The sequence below is a fragment of the Notothenia rossii genome, assembly GCF_949606895.1.
Source record: "Notothenia rossii genome assembly, chromosome: 5".
Classification (NCBI taxonomy): Eukaryota; Metazoa; Chordata; class Actinopteri; order Perciformes; family Nototheniidae; genus Notothenia; species Notothenia rossii.
Window position 1 is genome coordinate 52,504,781 of NC_136903.1, and position 20,855 is coordinate 52,525,635.

Sequence of the window (20,855 nt, forward strand, 5' to 3'; positions counted from 1 at the left end):
TATATCCGTTAGTGCAGCTAGCTAGCACCAGATGCTAACAACAACAATACACGAGAGTTGTGCACGTTCTCTCTCTCTCGCTCGCTCGCGCCACACATACACACACCCTCCAGGCAGGGGCGGACTGGGAGGAAAAAGTGGCCCGGGGATTAATTGACAGACAGGCCCACTTAATGCGCGGCATGTATCGGCCGGCCGGCAACTAAAGTATGTTACTTAACTAAAAAACCTATGCATTTAATGTTATTTTGGACCATTATTCATATAGTAATCACATTACCTGAGCCCTTTAGTTGCCTAGAGCAAAAATAGTTAATGTTAACAGATCATTGATGCAATAACATTTGGACCCAATTTGCCTGACTTAACGCATGGAATAAAACATGGGCGTAGGAAGCATCCTCAATGTGGGTGAGACAAATTAACAGGGGGTGTGGGCAGGTGGTGGACCTCACCTCCTCTAGGGGGCATGCTCACTGCATAGCTAACTAGCCTAAACTCAGTAACAGAATGTGGACAACACGTTCTTCTCCACAGCCGCGCGACCTCTGAGTCAGACGTCACTTCCCCCTTTTCTATCCTACGGGTACAGCCACTCCACCTGAACCCTGTTTCCCTGCCCCCCCCCCCCCCTCTCCTATTCAAGCCCCTCCCTCTGAACCCAGGGCTCGCTACAATACTGTATACACAAACTATACAAAAACGCCTTTACACTTTGAAGCTTGTTTATCCATCTGGAAGCAACTGCCAGCTAGGTCTCCGGAGTGGCCGGAACACTTACAAATGTGGGCCGGTAGGATTTAGGCAAAGAAATCCTCCGGCACACGCACAGCACCGGCCCACCGGGAAAACTCCCGGTATTCCCAATGGCCAGTCCGCCCCTGCCTCCCGGTCCTCCGATGGCCAGTCGGTGCCTACCACTGAGCGTGGAAGTGTGGTCTGCCGCAAGCGGACGGCAGGAGCGGGGCTGTCAGCATCAGCGAGGAAAAAAAAATACACATGCGTTAATCGCGTTAAAATAATTTGTGACGTTAACTTGACAGCCCTAATATAAACACTAGATGACTCACCCGCGCTGCTGGCCAATGGAGACCAACGTTGCCACATGGCGGCCATCTTGCCACAGGCAGCTCGCTCATTCACAACATTATGTCTATGGTGCACTATTGAAATAACCGTAGATTGCTCAATTTTCATCCCATTTTCAAACGGTTTGGTTTGTTATAAACATCAAAGATGTAGTTATGATACTGCATACTTGTAATTACACCTTAGAACAGCTGTTGCAGTAGTTGTTGACTGTGGCAAGATGGCCGCCGGTGAGCTACGCTGGCGACTCCCCCTTGAGCCATCTAGTGTTTATATATATCTATGGGCAGGAGCTCCAACAAGCCGTTTAGGACAGAGACTGAATACCGGTGAATACACACTTCTCGAGTGCTATATTTTAGTTAGCTTAGTGCTGTAAATGGAGACCTAATTGTCTTGGAAGAACGTGATCCAGAGAAAGACATTATTGCATTATGGAAATTGAGGGTGAAAGGGGGAGCAAGCTAAATGTCATTATTCAGCAGTCATTCATCTGGGCAGGCAACATTTACTTCATAGTGACAAGTTAAAGGAGAGCAACGTTGTCTGCTGACACTTAAAGGAGCATTCCTCGTGTGTGTGTGTAATGTGGTCTCGGTCCATTGTTGTGGTGCTTCTGCACTGTACTGCCTAAACCAGGCCTATTCAACTGGCGGCCCGCGGGCCAGATGCGGCCCAGAACCAACTCCCGAGTGGCCCAGCCTCCCGTAGCCAAATTCCTACACTAGTACAGACCATGAACGCAACACTCCGCGTTGCATAGAAACCACCAAACCACAACGCAGCACGTTTTTTGTAAGTGCATCTAGTGGTGCTAGTAACGGTGGTCCTATGATAGCAACTCTAAAACATGTCTCTCTCAACTCTGAAGCGTAAACAGAGACAAAACGGTCATTGATCTTGTGGAGCAGATCCAAGTAAAGCTGGACCTTTTCGCGACCGACTTGAGCACGGGTCGGATGCTGCATTTTCCGATGCTCCCTAAACACATCACATCTCCGGCACAAATCACGGATGTGATGACAGATTTCATTGCGAGGTTGAAAGAGAACTTTTCCGGTCGATTGGATGGACTTGCTCTGCCCACAGAGGTGATGGGCTTAGCCAGAGACCCCTTCACTGTTGCAATAGAGGGGGACGTATCAACCAGAGCAAAGGAAGTGGTCCACTGCATCGACAAGGGGAAATATACACTGGAACTTATTGACATGCAGCGCACTAACGGGCCAGCGAAGTTTTGGAGTGATGTCAAAAAACAACAGTTCCCTAACGTTCAGAAAGTAGCGATCTGTGTGCTCAGTATGTTTGGATCAACATACAAATGTGAATCAAGCTTTTCACACATGAACTCAATCAAAAGTAGCACTCGCTGCTCCCTGACTGACAGCACCCTTCACCCATTTCTTAGGATTGCATTGACATCCTATGAGCCAAAAATCACTGCTTTTGTTCAAAACAAAAAATGTCCCTGCCTTCTCCCATTGAGAAAGTCAGCGATGACAAATCACAAATGAGGTGATAGTAAGCACCTAGTTTACTATAGTAGACGTGTAGTGTAGTATTCATTCATATAGTTACCCGTATCCCTTGTTATGGGTTTGTGCACTGAAGGGTTTGACAGTTCTTTCTGTATTCATTTAAATGCACTTTGTAATGTGTCTGGGTCAAATGTGACCAAAACGTATAATTTTTTTGTTATTACTTGAAAAGTGAAAAAATACTATTGCTACAGTACTACCTCTTTGTGTTGCATTGGAGCTCTTTAGCAGTTTTTTTTGTATGTGAGGACATTTATTAAGACTGCTATTATTGTATTCAGTAAATGCACTTTGTGATGTGCCTGGTTAAACAAAAATAACCTGAATACTTGACTTCTAAAGCAAACAAATGTAATGCTACAACTGTGCACTTTTTTTTCAGATTCTGTTAAATTAATGCTAATTTGTTTGTTTTTATGCACTTTTTGAGCTACCTTTTGTTAGATGAACAATGAATAAAAATTGCATGTTTTTCATCGCAGTAATATCTGTTTGTTTAAAATGTGTCACTACCCGCTTTTTACAGGCCGCTGAATGTCTGGCCCAGCTCAATTTTGTAGTTATAAAATCTGGCCCAACTGAATGTGTAGTTGAATAGCCCTGGCCTAAACCATGATTAAGATTGTATCTATATTTGCTATATACTCCTACTCGCTACATATTGTCTTTGTGTTTTCCCGCCTTTGATTGTCTGCCCCGCCCTGTACTTTTCCACCTGGGTATATTCACTGCTGCATTTGTGTTTTTGCCCGCCCTCTCCAGCTGTGTCTAGTCTATGTGAGTAGTGTCTCTGTGTATGCCTCTCCTTCACAAGGCTCTCTGTTGTCAATGCTCCCGCAGATGTCTCCTACTATTCTGCTACTCAATGTTTTCTTAGAATTCTGCAAGAGGAGAGCTTATTTAGTGAATGTTTTGCGAACAGTTTAGTACCCAGCCTGTGCTTATCTGCTTTCATGACAGTGCAGGAGTAACTCTAAAATGTATGCATATATATTTCTATCCTCAGTGGTGGTGTTGTACATACAAGGCCTGGGGACCAAGGAGTGGAGAGAGGTGAGTGAATGAAATGCTTTTCAAAATTAAATTAATCAACCTGTGAGATTTAAAGATTAAAATGATAACTAGGCTGATCAAAGTTTGTGCTTTTTGGAAAGATCAGATGGGTGGTAATAAGCTGCTCGCATATGTAGACATGTGACATGTAATGGTACTGTTAGCAGGAGCAGTAGAGGTACTCAGTGGTGGAATTTAACTAAGTATAAATACTCAAGTACCTTATTTAAATAATTGAGGTACTTGTACTTTACTTGAGTATTTTCACATTATACTTTATACTTTTTACTCAGTAGATCTTTTCTGACAGATTTAGTTACTAGCAACTTTGCAGATTTAGATTATTAATATAAAATATAAATCAACTAATACATTATGATATATTTTGATAGGTTAAGCTGCCGAGTAGTGTATAAAGTTATTTAAATGAACCCCACCTTTACCAAGTGCAACCAGTGGCGTCACCTGGCCTGGGCTTTTTTCTGTAGCCCTGGACAATTCTCCCTCAATAATATAATACATTAACTGTGCTTTACGTGAACCTCATCATGACACAAGAGAGGACGGCAGGACTGTAATTTCCCGTGTTCAGTGAATGCAACAGAGAGAGAGAGAGAGATTCTTTTAGATTTTTCAAACCAATTTTATTCACAAAGCAAATAACCAAAAAGACACATTGACACACATTGTCAGTTCAGACAACGACTGAAAATAAGATCCTCATTTTCCACAGAACACAAAGCATTTTTTAGGCACCACATGGTCTCAAATTCTACGACATTTTTTGTTAAGCAAAAGTAACCGTAGTCCGCTTTCAGTCTTGCTTTAACCATCCGCTTGAAAATCAAAACTGCATCGGTATCGAATGATTCCGCAACTCTATTCCTCCTGCTGAGGTAAATGGCCATTTTAGCCTGCCCCAACAAAAAATTCAAAGCTGACTTTTGCACTTTTGCTTCTGACTGTACCTACAACCCAAAATGAACATTGTCTAAGAAAAAACCACATTAAACAAAAACAACATCTGAGTGAGTAACCGAAAAAGACAAAGGAGTCGACCACATTCCGTAAAACAATGAAAAATGGTTTCCCTCTGTTCACAAAATTGACAGCCGTCAAACACTGTAGGGTTGATCACTGAAACAAAAGCATTTACAGCTACCGCAGCGTGGAGAATCCTCCACTGGAGGTCCCCACCCCTCTTAGTCAGCGGAGGCTTGTAGAGTGCTCTCCACTCAGGCCTCTGAGCCTCAGTCAGGCCCAGATGGGCTCTCCACCGGGTGTCCACTCGCTCCTGGAGTCTGCTCTGATTCAGCACCTTTGTCACCAAATAATAAAATGTCTTGTTAGACATGGTGCTAAACTTAAAATCAGTAACATTGTCCAACTTTTACAAAAAACCCTCACAACTGAGATCAGGAAAACATCGCATCTCTGGAAAAGAGTCATTGTCATTTGGAGTCTTCAGCCCGTTACAGTGAGCAGCGATCAGCGCCAGCTCTGATTGGCTGAGCTGCTGTTTCCAGCTCTGCAGCAGGAGGTTGACCACCCGGACTGACCTGACGCTCAGACGTGAGGCCAGGCCTGCAGCGTTGTCCAGACGGAGGCCACACACCTCCACCACCTGGCCCAGCGTGAGGATCCTCTCCTCACAGAGTCTCTGTTGTAGAGAAGGCCCTACTCCACACACAAACCGAGGTCCACGGACCACCGGCTCTCTGAGGAGTCAGAACAGTGAGCCACAGCACTCTGGTCTCTCTTTTCTGAGTAGTCCCCACACCTTGAAGAGACCTCCATAGAAACCCGAGAGATTGTTCAGGCGTAATCCTTTCAGGTCCATTAGGAACAGCGACTCAGCCAGACCCAGACCACCACAGCGCTCCAATAAGGCCCGAGCTACAGGTCACCGGACCAGGTCAGCAGGTCCAGTCAGGAAACTCTGGAGGAACCGGAGCCTGAAGGCAGCCCCTCTGCCTGCCAGGTGAACGAGGCCATGTCCCCCCTCCTCCTTTGGCAGGAACAGGATGCTCTGAGGGACCCAGTGAATGCAGTCCCAGAAGAAAAGCATCACAAACAAAGATGCTCTCTTAGCATCCCCTCGAGAAACGTCAATCTTTAAAGAGCCCAGTTTTATGACACTCATAATGACATTATAATTGCATAAACAAAACCCTGGCTGAAGAAAAATAAAAAAGAGAATAAAATAAAAAATAAAATAAAATAAAAACAAGATGTACTTATTCATCATTCTTTACAGTTTCCTCTCTAATCCTCTGAAGTATCTTCTTTAACCGAGCCTTATCTGGGCCGCTGAAGAAAGGTTCCCCTAAGGGTTCTTTGCGCCGCATGAGAACCCTGGCAGTATTGTGAAAAATATGCAAATCAGCAAAAAAATTCTCTAACTTCACCCCCCTCCACCCCTTAGTTTCCGCCAGAAAGGATCTGATCCTCTGGAAAGAATACTCCTCTCCCTTTGCTACCTAAACGATGTCAAAGAATGACTCACTGTCACTGTCCTCTGAGTCCTCTGAGACTCCCTCTGGCTGAGAGGAGGAACACAGCGACTCCTTCTTCGACACCTTCCCTTTTTGTGCCACACTGCCTTTGCTCACTTGTTCGTTTTTCCTTTTAACAGGTAACCTTAATAAATCCTCGTCCATTACCACATCCTCTAGAACAGACTCAGCCACTCTGGCTGCAGTGTGCTCACTATCTGCTTCCTGCATGACCTGAGTGTCCGTATGTGTGATACTGTGTGTACCGGCTGCCTGTGTGCTTTCTACGCGTGAAACCGTTGGCTCTGCCACGGACCGACTGACCGGCGGTTCCACCACCGGCGTTTCCGGCGCGGGCCCCGCCGTGGACAAAGCAACCGGCAGCGGCTCCGCAGCGGGCGCAGACCCCATCACTGGCGGCCCGGCCGTGGACAAAGGGACCGGCAGTGGCTCCGTCGCGGGGGCGGACCCCATCACCGGCGGCCCGGCCTCGGACAAGGCAACCGGCAGCAGCCCCTCCGCGGACACCGTCGGTTCCGCTGCAAGCGCGGACACAGTGGGCGCGTCACCCACGCTCTCCGGCCACGCGCGGATCAGGTGTCCTGCCACTCCACAGCCATAACATCTGAAGATGTCAGACGTAACATACACAGTATACACAAAATCATCAATTTTGAACGTGAGAACCAGATTAAGATCCTCTTCATCATTCTTCAGGACCATAAGCACCTGTCTCCTAAAAGACACAACGTGCTTGAGGTGTGGGGATACAGCCTAGGGTGATCAACTTAATGGGAGACGCAAGCTGCCCGTGTCGAGCCAGCTCTCTCTCCAACAACTCGTTTTTCAGAAACGGGGGCACATTAGAGATGATGACTTTTTTAGCTGGAGTGACAAGGGGTAGCACAGGTAACAGCATCCCTTTAATCACTAGCCCCCTCTCCACCAGCTGGTTAGCTTTCTCACTGCATTCTAAAAATATGACCACTGCACTGTTCATGCGGGAGGCAGATTTAACTCTGCCATATCCCACCACAGCCCCCACAGCCAGACCACACTCCTCCACCGACACACCGACAGGTGGAGAGAGCTTGATGGCGTGTTGGCGAGTCAGCTTCTCTAACCCAGCGCAGCTGCCACGAAACGCCATGCCGGGCGGTGTGACTGCAGCTGCAGCCGCTAGACAAACAATTAGGCAAACAAATAATAATAACATTGCAGAGGATAATCAACGAAAACAAGAGTTTGGAAAACAACCTACAAGAAAACAAAGAAGAATAAGCGACAAGCTAGGTCAAGCTAGGACAAGCTAGGACAAGCTAACACAGTAAACCAGGCAGGTAGGGAGCCAACAACTACTTGAAAAATTAAAATAAGAACTACAGAGTATTCATCGAAAGACAGAAGATTGAAAATAATATTTGCCTCTTATCTGATGGAAGAGAGTAGTAATATTCATTCCGCTTTCGTCTCATTAGTATGCATAGAAAGTGACAGGTGCTGTGACAGGTCACACCTCTCCCTACTTATGCTAATGAGCTAAGTCCCGCCTCCCCTTTGTTCGAGGTGTGAGATCTCAAGTAGGTGTGATATCCCAAGTAGGTGTGAGATCCGTCGATAGGAGGGGGGTGATGTGTATTCACAGGTGTGAAAAGCCCCCACTGTTGCACCTTATGGTGTATCATAAAAAATGTTTCAATCACATTAGTATGCATAAAAAGTGACAGAAGGGCCCGCCCCAATTATGTGATGTCAGAAGACCGAGGGGGTGGAGTGAGATAAAAAAAAAAAGAACCCCGTGCAGATAAAAAGCCAGTCATTTCCAATCATCAAGTCATCTTTCCAAAAAAAAAAAATGGTCAAGAGACGCCTCGATATGGGTTTAATCAGCGAGACGCCTGTAACAACTTACCACCATCCGTCTGGAGCGCCAATCAAGAAACGGATGCAGTATCTGTGCCGGGTTCAAACACCTCCGGTCGAAGATCTTGAAGAGAAATGGCTTCTGGAAAATGAACATGTTTGGGGATACGTATTCAACTATATGGCGAATGAACTGCATTTCTACAATCTGAAGAATGGAGAAACGTATGGACCCCACAGTGTTAAAGCGACGTTGACCTCAACAGATTGGGCTGTGTTAACTCTGGTGTCTTCCAGAGATCTCCAAGCAACCATTGTATCGGAAGAAGTAGTGCATCAAGAAAATACTGTGGAACCAGCGGTGTACAAGATATTTGCAACAAAAAGCAAAGAAACGCAAACAAAAAGCGAGATCAGAGAAGAGTTTTCACCGTTACCCCCCAATGTGGAGGAAGAAGAAGGAAATATCCCCCCGCCGCCAGAAGTGAAAAGAGTCCTGACAAGCACTGTCTGGGAAACTAAAAGCGGACCATCTGGGCGATGGTATTACCGCGCAAGCCGTTTGCTGACGCAGAGGGGAGGGGTTCTCTCTAAAACACAGTGTCCTGCCATCTCTCTCTGTTTCTGCTGATGTGTAAAATATACAAAATAACGTTTTATATACTTACTTTCTTGTTAAAAGGTGATGAAGTTTGTAGCGTAAGCCAGCCATCAGTGTTCTAGTTTTAAGGATCGAAGGATCCAATGTATTTTTAAATGGAGCAGAAATAGAACTAGTCTCCCAGTGCAAGTATCTTGAACAGAGAGTGTCATATTGGACTCGCACTTGACTTTTTAAGAAACATATCCAGAAAGTATCCAATACCATTAAATTCAACTTGCAACATTTTAAACAAATTATACCTTTTTCTTAACTGTCAATGCTGCAAAGTCATACCTCCACTGTATGATTCTATCCCACATTGAAGACTGTTTTACAAACTGGTCGTTTGCTTGTGCCACACACCTGAAACCCATAGAACAGCTGTTCAAGAGAGCTATCCAGGTGTTTGACAGAAAGCCACAGTCATACCACCACTGTACCATCCTTGAATATGCTGCTCATGCTCTTTCTGCATATCATGTATTTATTTTTGCTGTATGTATATATATAAATGTCATGTTCTTATATGCTGTATGTGACGGGACTATAAATGGAAATTAGCTCAGAGCTAAAAATCCGGCTCATTTACACTTGTAAGCATTATATTTGTTTTAAAGTGTTCATCAATGTGTACTACGGTAGCCCTGAAGAAAATTAAACATTAAAATATGTTATCGATGTCCCCATTCCCAGTTTGTTTTGGGAATAATTGCGATGTTTACTATGTTTTTGGTAGCTCTTAACAAAACAGAATTTTTGTAAAAGACTGCGACTCTAAAAGGCAAGTTTGTGATTTTAACACTGTTTCGATGAAACAATACATTATACAATATTACGACTTTTTGCCATATTTTTAACACAATCTTTTTTTTTTTGGTTTTAGTGCTTCAAGATATTTTGCATGTCATGCATAAACACGGTGTCATCTTTTTCCTTGAAACTGACGTGCTGCCCGTTTTACAAAACAAGTTATTTTTCTGCTTCTTCATCCTCTGAATTTTCCTCCCCCGTCCCTCTTCCTTCAGCCAGCACAACAAGAATCAAGGTGGATCTGTGAAATGAAACACCTCTTCCCAAAGTGTGACTTCCCTATTGAGAGCTTGCGTCTAGGGCAGTAGGGTCTAAACCAATTGGCCAGATATACTAACATGCAGAACGTATGGTATGTTTGAAGACTAACCATTTATCCAGTTCAAGCTGTCTTTAAGATGTGACATTGCGCTCTGGTTTTTAAATAAACACATCAGTATTTTAAAAAGTCGATATTTGACTTTTTAAAATAATGATGTGTTTATTCAAAAACCATACTAGCACACAAGCCTGTTTTTTGTGTTTTCAGTGTTTTCGGTGTTTCTGTGTGTCGGTGTTTTTGTGTTTTTTGTGTTTCTGTGTTTTCTGTGTTTTCTGTGTTTCTGTGGTTCTGTGTTTCTGTGTTTTCTGTGTTTCTGTGTGTCGGTGTTTCTGTGTTTTTGTGTTTCTGTGTTTCTGTGGTTCTGTGTCTCGGTGTTTCAGTGTTTTTGTGTTTCTGTTTTTCTGTGTTTCTGTGTTTCTGTGTTTTCTGTGTTTCTGTGTTTCCATGTTTCTGTGTTTCTGTGTTTCTGTGTCTCTGTGGTTCTGTGTTTCTGTAGTTCTGTGTCTCTGTGTTTCTGTGTCTCTGTGTTTCTGTGTTTCTGTGTTTCTGTAGTTCTGTAGTTCTGTGTCTCTGTGTTTCGGTGTTTCTGTGTGTCGGTGTTTCAGTGTTTCTGTGTTTTTTCAGTGTTTCAATGGTTTCAGTTTTTTCTGTGTTTGTGTTTCCATGTTTCTGTGTTTCTGTGGGGGTATAATACACACGTTTCAATACACATGTATCATACATCTTCACTGTTACCCTCCCCTTGTTATAATGAAGACAACAGTGCATGTGAAGGACTGTAATACACATGTATCAGACACGCTCCCCTTGCTATAATGAAGACAACAGTTTTTAAAATGTAAAAATCACTTTTTTTTATTTAAAAAAAAAAAATGTCCTATTTACATTTAAACATTTTCACACACAAAATCAATAGTTATACTGATTGCAACATCCCCAGGACCGTCTCCAGCTTAGATTTCCCCAGATTACTGGAAATATCATGATGGAGTTTTTTCACTTCAGTCAAAACATTCATGTGTATGCTGTTTTTGACACAAAGATGCATTACATCTACAAACAGAGCATACAATGAGAGCACATGATACACTTTTGATGTTTGTTTCATTTCTTCGGTAATGTTACAGAATGTTTCGGAAAATGAAGATTCCAGAACCACTTTAAATGTTTCGTTTACAATCGTTTCCCAATGACCAGGAATAGTACTGCCAGAATGAACGATGAACCAAAATGTCTTCTAGTTTACAAACTTCAGCCATTCTGTTTACACGGGGATCACTATTCACTCTGTTTCCAATCGTCCTCATCACCACACTTATTAAAAGGGTATTGACTACATTCTGATCAATATATACTGAGCGTTTAACATAGTAGTTCCCCATTTTTATTTTACTTTAAAGAAAAAGTCAATGTATCGAAAAAGAAAAAATCCCTGGCTTCAACCAACCGTAGGTTATTAGTCTTCTTCTTCTCCATCCAACTCGGCATGGATCTTTTCAAGTCTCTCCTTGAGGCGTCTACAATTTTTGAGATTGTGCAGAAAAGCCTCCGAAGCGCCTTGGATCATCCAATCATCCGTGAAAATTTTTTTATCAATAAGAGTCTGGTTGATCTCAGTAATGAAGTCGGTTAGCCAGAGTCTTATCATTAACGCGTTGTAATTGTTTCTGAAGAAAAAATCGGGCATGTCATTCAGACAATCGTGTTGCCTCTGGCCGGGGTGACTGACTCGGCATCCGTTGCATATTTCTTCTCTGTACCGATGTATCACCCCCTCCACAATATCAACCAACACTGATTTCACTGTGTCCATAAACAGAGACGTCTTGGCCCAAGGAGCAAAATAAGCAGCAGTAGTACTGCAAGATTCGGGTTTCCAGAATGGTGGTCGTGATGGTAGTCCAGGAGTTTGTTCCTGGCTGCAACTCACGGGGGGAGACTTGGTTTTTCTCAGATCCATAGCTAGTTTTCAAACTGTCGTCTTAGTGGGGTCCTTAGTTTTAGATGCTTTGCTGAGTGGAGGGAGGGACTTATTGCGTTGAGTGGGGGGAGTCATCTGTAGAATTGAGAGTTTTTTTCACCAGTATAATGTCCCTCGCTGTTTGACTCTTTTTAAAAAAAAAGTTATTTTTCAACTATCATTTTCAACCAAGCAGCAAGAGGTCAAATTCAAGAATAAGTAATAGTTTGTCACCATTTTACGGGAAATAGTCAGAGCGCAATGTCACATCTTAAAGACAGCTTGAACTGGATAAATGGTTAGTCTTCAAACATACCGTACGTTCTGCATGTTAGTTTATCTGGCCAATTGGTTTAGACCCTACTGCCCTAGACGCATGCTCTCAATAGGGAAGTCACGCTTTGGGAAGAGGTGTTTCATTTCACAGATCCACCTTGATTCTTGTTGTGCTGGCTGAAGGAAGAGGGACGGGGGAGGAAAATTCAGAGGATGAAGAAGCAGAAAAATGACTTGTTTTGTAAAACGGGCAGCACGTCAGTTTCAAGGAAAAGATGACACCGTGTTTATGCATGACATACAAAATATCTTGAAGCCCTACAACCACAAAAAAATAAAAGGTACAAGTATATTGTGTTAAAAATATGGCAAAAAGTCGTAATATTGTATAATGTATTGTTTCATCGAAACAGTGTTAAAATCACAAAACTTGCCTTTTAGAGTCTTTTACAAAAATTCTTTTTTGTTAAGAGCTACCAAAACATAGTAAACATCGCAATTATTCCCAAAACAAACTGGGAATGGGGACATCGATAACATATTTTAATGTTTAATTTTCTTCAGGGCTAGCGTAGTGCACATTGATGAACACTTTAAAAGAAAAATAATGCTTACAAGTGTAAATGAGCCGGATTTTAGCTTTGAGCTAATTTCCATCTGTAGCCCCGTCACATACAGCATATAAGAACATGACATTTATATATATATATATATATATATATATATACAGCAAAGATAAAATACATGATATGCAGAAAGAGCATGAGCAGCATACAAACATTTACCACATGGCAGTACAATGTTGCAGCTATGATATATAAAGTGCAAGATAAGATAAAAGCGCTACATAAAGTGCAAGAGGAGATACGCCTGTGTTAAAGTGCATTTATTTAGCGGTGATTACACGTCTGTTTGTTGCTCAACCATTCTTTAAGTTGACCTTTAAAACTATTGAGAGTGGGACAATCCCGTATCTCAGTTGGGGGGGCTATTCCACAATGAGCTGCCTTTAATGGAGAGGACATTTTGTCCAAAGGTGGTCCGTCTGTGGTGGACTTCACAGTCTCCTCTGGTTTCTGACCTAGTGCTGCGTCCAGTGTGTTTTCTGTGGATGACTTCCCCCAAGGAGAGGGGGGCCAGCCCATGTAAATATAATTTTTAAAAAAACACATACTTTTAAAAGACATAAAAATGTCAGAAACTCAAGAAATTGTGATTTTCAAGGATGGTACAGTGGTGGTATGACTGTGGCTTTCTGTCAAACACCTGGATAGCTCTCTTGAACAGCTGTTCTATGGGTTTCAGGTGTGTGGCACAAGCAAACGACCAGTTTGTAAAACAGTATTCAATGTGGGATAGAATCATACAGTGGAGGTATGACTTTGCAGTATTGACAGTTAAGAAAAAGGTCTAATTTGTTTAAAATGTTGCAAGTTGAATTTAATGGTATTGGATACTTTCTGGATATGTTTCTTAAAAAGTCAAGTGCGATTTCCAATATGACACTCCCTGTTCAAGATACTTGCACTGGGAGACTAGTTCTATTTCTGCTCCATTTAAAAATACATTGGATCCTTCCATCCTTAAAACTAGAACACTGATGGCTGGCTTACGCTACAAACTTCATAACCTTTTAACGAGAGAGTAAGTATATAAAACGTTATTTTGTATATTTTACACATCAGCAGAAACAGAGAGAGATTGCAGGACACTGTGTTTTAGAGAGAACCCCTCCCCCCTGCGTCAGCAAACGGCTTGCGCGGTAATACCATCGCCCAGATGGTCCGCTTTTAGTTTCCCAGACGGTGCTTGTCAGGACTCTTTTCACTTCTGGCGGCGGGGGGATATTTCCTTCTTCTTCCTCCACATTGGGGGGTAACGGTGAAAACTCTTCTCTGATCTCGCTTTTTGTTTGCGTTTCTTTGCTTTTTGTTGCACATATCTTGTACACCGCTGGTTTCACAGTATTTTCTTGATGCACTACTTCTTCCGATACAATGGTTGCGTGGAGATCTCTGGAAGACACCAGAGTTAACACAGCCCAATCTGTTGAGGTCAACGTTGCTTTAACACTGTGGGGTCCATACGTTTCTCCATTCTTCAGATTGTAAAAATGCAGTTCATTCGCCATATAGTTGAATACGTATCCCCAAACATGTTCATTTTCCAGAAGCCATTTCTCTTCAAGATCTTCGACCGGAGGTGTTTGAACCCGGCACAGATACTGCATCCGTTTCTTGATTAGCGCTCCAGACGGATGACGGTAAGTTGTCACAGGCGTCTCGCTGATTAAACCCATATCGAGGCGTCTCTTGACCATTTTTTCTTTTTGGAAAGATGACTTGATGATTGGAAATGACTGGCTTTTTATCTGCACGGGGTTCTTTTTTTTTTTATCTCACTCCACCCCCTCGGTCTTCTGACATCACATAATTGGGGCGGGCCCTTCTGTCACTTTTATTCATACTAATGTGATGGAAGCGGCATTTTGTTTTAATAGACTTGGGGGCGGGCACACCTGTCACTTTTTATGCATACTAATGTGATTGAAACATTTTTTATGATACACCATAAGGCGCAACAGTGGGGGCTTTTCACACCTGTGAATACACATCACCCCCCTCCTATTGACGGATCTCACACCTACTTGGGATATCACACCTACTTGAGTTCTCACACCTCGAACAAAGGGGAGGCGGGACTTAGCTCATTAGCATAAGTAGGGAGAGGTGTGACCTGTCACAGCACCTGTCACTTTCTATGCATACTAATGAGACGAAAGCGGAATGAATATTACTACTGAAGAGGGACATTTATACTAACCGATAGAAAGGAATTGCGCACAAATTTGCTATCTGCTAACTAGCGTGCTAAGCAACAACAAAGAAGAGCACCATGGCTGATGCAACAGTCGGGAAGCCCCTCCCCCTTGCACTTGAATACCCAAAGGAGGTAAAAAGCGCACAGGCAAAGAAAGCTTTCAAACTTAAACTTCTTAGAGATAACCCAGAGACATTAACAGCCGACAACAGCCACCAAGGAGACAAGATAGTAATCTGTAACCTCCTGCTGTATACCGACAACACTGAATCCTGGCATAAAGCAATTTGTTCCCACTATAAAGACCACAAAAAGAGAGGAATATGTAGTGGCAGACAGGTTCTCATTGGAGATGAGGACAGTGACAACACTATGATGACCGTAAACATTTATCATAATGGAACAATCATGTTCCAAGGGAGCCAGGCCAGTCTGACCTTAGTCCAAGAAGATGTCCTTATTATTAAGGCACTAACAAAAACACAAAACAAAGAGAAAGCTAGCAGCGTTATCGAGGTCTCAGAGAGACTGCAGCAGCCTGAAGACAAGCTGCAGGGCACAGTGACCCTTCTCAGAGAGGAGCAGGAGCTGCAGCCTGAAGACAATCTGCAGGGAGTAGTGACCCTTCTCAGAGAGGAGCAGGAGCTGCAGCCTGAAGACAAGCTGCAGGGAACAATGACCCTTCTCAGAGATAGTCTATCTCTACAGGAGGTAGAGATAGTGGAGATGAGAGAAAAACTTTCTCACTCTCCATCCAGTGAATCATTTCAGCAGATTAAGGATGAACTCTGTCAGTTAAAGAAATAATTAAAAACGTCAATACAACAACTAAGAGGAGAAGTGACTGTCCTACAGGAGGACAGGGACATTCTAAAGAAAGAAATAACAGCAGTAAAAGAGGAATTGCACCTCAAACATCAAACCAGCCTGGGCCTGAAAGAGCAGCTCCAGAGCCTCACAGCCACAGCACTGCAGCGACCCCAACCTGCCACGAGTAACACACAACTCAGTGAGCCAAGGCCTTCAACCAGCAGCCTTCTGCTCCAGCCTAGCCCACAACCATCACCCAGTAAAACCTCACCAAAGCCCACATTGAAACCATTCACCAATGGCCCAGCGCCCCAGCATGAGCCACGACCATCTACCAGCTACAAGCTAGACAATATTCCTCCTTCCACAATCAAAATAACAACCCACTCAGAAGCGACTGATCCTGTAGTAATAATTCTTATTGACTCAAATGGAAAATTCTTAGATGAAGAACAACTCTTTCCCGGACAAAAAGTTTAAAAAATATGGTGCCCAAGAACAGATAATGCACTTGATGTTCTCACAAAGGCCAAACTGAGAGAACCAAGCCACATCATTGTGCACACAGGAACTAACAACCTTCGTATAGAGCAAGAGAGAGTAGCTGAATCTGTGACGAGAGAGGCGCTAAAGGCTACGCAGAGTTTCCCAAACTCTAAAATAACTGTCTCCACAATCCTGCCCAGAAGGGATTTCCACCCTCTGACTATGCATAGGATCAATTCGGAGATCTCCAGAGGATGTGCTGTAATGCCCAATGTCCACCTGTCACCCCACCCTCAGCATTCACAGCCTCCATGACCACGTTCACCTCCGTAAGGACATTGTAAAAGTCTTTGCTAAGACACTTAAAGATGTGGCCTGAGGACGAAGCCGGGGCGGAGCCTCTGTTAGCCGCGGACGAGCTAGCCAGCATATAACTGGACCACCCCTATCACCACCTGCAAGAGAATATCGCAGATATCCCCTTGAATCAGGCCCCTACCCTCCCCCACCATTATTACCTCACCTTCAGAGCCACCAACCTAGAACCAGAGCCATACAAGCAAGACAGGCCAGCACCACTCCAATAAACTCAAGGCTCATACCAGGATATAAGCCCTGCCCCCCGTTTCAGCAACCAGCTCAGAAAAGCTACGCCACTGCGCTGAAGACCCCACCAAACATCGGCAGAAACGGAGCCGACCTGGGAGAGATCACACACCTCCTTAGCATTATATGCACCAAACTGATGAGTCAGGTCGTATAAGACTCAACTTAACACACACACACACACACACACACACACACACACACACACACACACACACACACACACACACACACACACACACACACACACACACACACACACACACACACACACACACACACACACACACACACACACACACACACACACACACACACACACACACACACACACCTGTTTATCTCATTTTTGAAATGTATTTGTATTCTTCACAATGACCACCTCAATGACACCATTCTCCATCTCTATGTGGAACATCCAAGGTATACATTCTTTTCGGTTTGGACTTAAAGAGAACACACAAAATGTAGACATTATTATCCTCCAAGAAACCTGGTGTAGATCTGATTCCAACATCCACTGTCCCCCAAATTACAAACAAATTATTCTGCCCTCGATCAAAAACCCAGCAATTAAAAAAGGGAGAGACTCAGGAGGCATTATAATTTGGCACAAATTTGAACTCTCAAAATATATAACAATAATAAAATCCGAGCCCTCCCACATCTGGATTAAACTATCCAAAAGCATCGCATGTACAGAAAATGATTTGTTTTTATGTACAATATATGTTCCTCCGAGTGACTCTCCTTACTACAGCGAGGAAATATTCCCAAACCTCCACACCCAAATCTGCAGATTTCAGGCCCAAGGAAAAGTCTTGATCTGTGGAGACCTCAACGCACGTACTGGAACCCATCTAGACTCATACTCAGAGAGTGGTAATAAACATATATTTGGTCAAAACTTTCCCCGCAACACCACAAATCTTCCTCGCCATAATTCTGACCCTCAGATAAACAAGAATGGGAAAGACCTGCTCCAACTCTGTCAAAGCCTCGGTCTGTACATTGTTAACGGTAGGTTTAGAGGTTACCTGTTAGGTTCTTTGGGAAGACCCACCTTCTGCTCATCTCTTGGCACGAGTACCGTAGATTACATGATAACTGATTTGAACCCGCTCTCTCTCAGTTCATTTATAGTCAAACCGCTAACACCTCTATCTGATCACAGACAAATTACTGTGTTCATGAAAAGAACAGAAACTAACAGTCCACAATCTGAACCCAATAATCTGTTTAACATTAAAAGAAAATACAACTGGGCTCCAGACAGTGCACAAGAGTTCCAGAAAGCTATTGGAAACGAACAAATCCAAAGACTCTTAGACAACTCTCTGGACACCACATATGACCACAATAAAGAAGGCATAGACCTGGCAGTTAGAACAATTAACCAAATCTTCATGAGAATAGCTCATACATCCCAACTGAAGAAATGCAGCAACAAGCCCCCAAAAACAAAAAGAAATCAACTGGTTTGATAAAGAATGCCAACAAAAAAGGAAAGAACTTAGGAAAATATAAAACCAAAAACATAGAGATCCTAGCAACGCAGACGTACGCCTCCTTTACTGTGACATGCTCAAACAATACAAACGTACAATCAAAACCAAGAAGGCTCAGTACACACAAAAACAACTAACAATAATAGAATATTGTTTAAACACAAACTGATTCTGGGAAAATTGGAAAAATCTAAATAAAAGTAAACACGATGACCCAGTTATACAGAATGGAGACATCTGGACCGATCACTTCAAACATCTGTATGGTAACAAAAAAAGCAAGTGGGCTTGACGGCATATTGAACGAGATGCTAAAACACCCAAGTAAAAAGATCAGATTGGCTATACTCAAACTATTCAATTTGATCCTGATTGTAGGTTACTTTCCTGACAGCTGGAATCGTGGTCTCATAACACCCATTTTTAAAAACGGCGATAAATATGACCCTAATAACTACAGAGGCATTTGTGTGAACAGTAACCTGGGGAAGGTCTTTTGTAGTATTATAAATTCCCGGCTTATAGACTTCCTTACAAAACACAATGTCCTGAGCAAAAGCCAAATTGGATTCTTACCAAATCACCGCACATCAGACCACATTTACACCCTACACACCCTAATTGACAAATATGTTAGGCAAATATTTTGCTTTTATCTTGATTGTTTCATTGATTTCCAAAAAGCATTTGACTCGATTTGGCACTTTGGTCTATTCAACAAACTCCTTCAAAGCGGTATAGGGGGAAAAACATTTGACCTAATCAAATCTATGTACACAAACAACATGTGCAGCATCAAGATCGGACACAAAAAAACAGCCTTCATTTCTCAAGAACGGGGAGTAAGACAAGGATGCTGTTTATCACCGGCCCTGTTCAACATCTACATTAACGAACTGGCCACAATCTTAGAACAGTCCACAGCACCTGGGCTCACACTCCACAAAACAGAGATCAGGTTCCTGCTGTATGCAGATGATCTCATCCTGTTAAGCCTGACAAAAGAAGGACTTCAACAGAGTTTAAATATACTCTAAGGTTACTGTCAGACCTGGGCCATGGCAATCAACGTAAAAAAGACAAAAACAATGATATTTCAAAAAAGATCCAGATATCAGGCAAACAACACTGACTTTACAATTGGGACACAGACAATAGAAAATTGTTCTGAATATAATTATTTAGGCCTGAAAATAAGTTCCACTGGAAGCTTTAATCAAGCTGTGAAGGAACTGAGAGAGAAAGCACGCAGGGCGTTTTATGCAATAAAAAGACAAATGCACATTCAAATTTGGCTTAAATTACTTCAATCAGTAATACAACCCATCCTACTCTATGGAAGCGAAGTGTGGGGCCCACAAACAAACCAAACATTTGACAAATGGGAAAATCATCCAATAGAAAATGCTCACAATGAGTTTTGCAAACGCATCCTCCAGGTTCACAGGAGAACAACTAACAACGCCTGCAGAGCGGAATTAGGCACATTTCCATTATTAATACAAATCCAGAAACGATCAATTAAATATTGGCTACATCTAAAAGAAAGTGACCCCCACTCCTACCACCACAAAGCCCTGCAGCATCAAGAGATGAACAAGAGTCCACTCTCTTAGCTGGTCCTGACACTCTGTTCACAAACCGGTTCAAACTGTGATCAGGGCCAGGCTGAGCCCACATCTATTAGAGCAGGGGTCTCAGACTCAATTTACCTGGAGACGCTGGACGTAGAGTCTGGGCAAGTCTGGGCCGCTTCAAATATTCCGCAAAACATTTATTAAAAAATACAACATTAACAGTTATTCAACATCTTCTTAACATGAACTGTTCTTCACAACATAACTATGTACAGTTGCTCTTTCTTACCTACTCCTTGCTGGTAGAGACCTGGCAGCGCTTCCTCTCACACAGCTGAGCCACATTTGGTTTGAGGGAGGAAGCAGTTGAAACCCTCAGTATGGCTTGAAGATGTGCATCAGTAAGTCTGGACCTGTACTTTGACTTATTGAAGTTCATGGTATAGAAGAGCTGTTCACACATATATGTGCTCCCAAAAAGGCACATGGTCCGCTTGAACATCCTGGAAATCTCAGGGAAGGAGGAGGGCAATTCTCTCATGAACTGTCCAAGCTTGTCTGCTTTCCCATTCACTTCCCTGAACTTGGCTTTGAGCTCAGAATCACACTGCAGGTCGATGAGCTCTATTTGAAGCACACCAGGGGCATTTTCCACATCAAAGGAGAAGGGGTCTGCAAACATTTGGAAAGTGGCTCTGTGTGTCTTGAAGTCTGCAAACCGCTGATCGAATTCCTCCTGTAGCTTCACAATGGCATCAATATACTTCTCACCACTGAATGCTGTGCCCCTGTCCATGAGAGCCTTGCATGCTGGGAAATGGCAGAGGTTTTTCTGAGGGAGCTGGGCTTTCCATAACATCAGTTTTGTAGAGAATGCTCTGACATTGTCATATGCTTCACTAACAAGCTGGCCCTGGCGCTGCAACTTTTTATTCAGAGCATTCAGCTCCTGCGTGATGTCAACAAGAAAAGCTAAGTCCATGAGCCATTTGGGATCAC

At 43.1% G+C, this 20,855-nt stretch overlaps 1 protein-coding gene across 3 annotated transcripts in view; it reads left to right on the plus strand.

Annotated features, from left to right (window-relative positions):
* LOC307039302 (copine-9-like) overlaps nucleotides 1-20,855 on the plus strand; it is a 313,745-nt gene that overhangs the window by 94,660 nt on the left and 198,230 nt on the right. For all 3 annotated transcript variants that reach the window (XM_079681211.1, XM_079681212.1, XM_079681213.1), the window contains exon 3: nucleotides 3,634-3,680. In XM_079681211.1, the coding sequence (XP_079537337.1) occupies nucleotides 3,634-3,680 (47 nt within the window). The remainder of the gene's footprint in view (nucleotides 1-3,633; nucleotides 3,681-20,855) is intronic.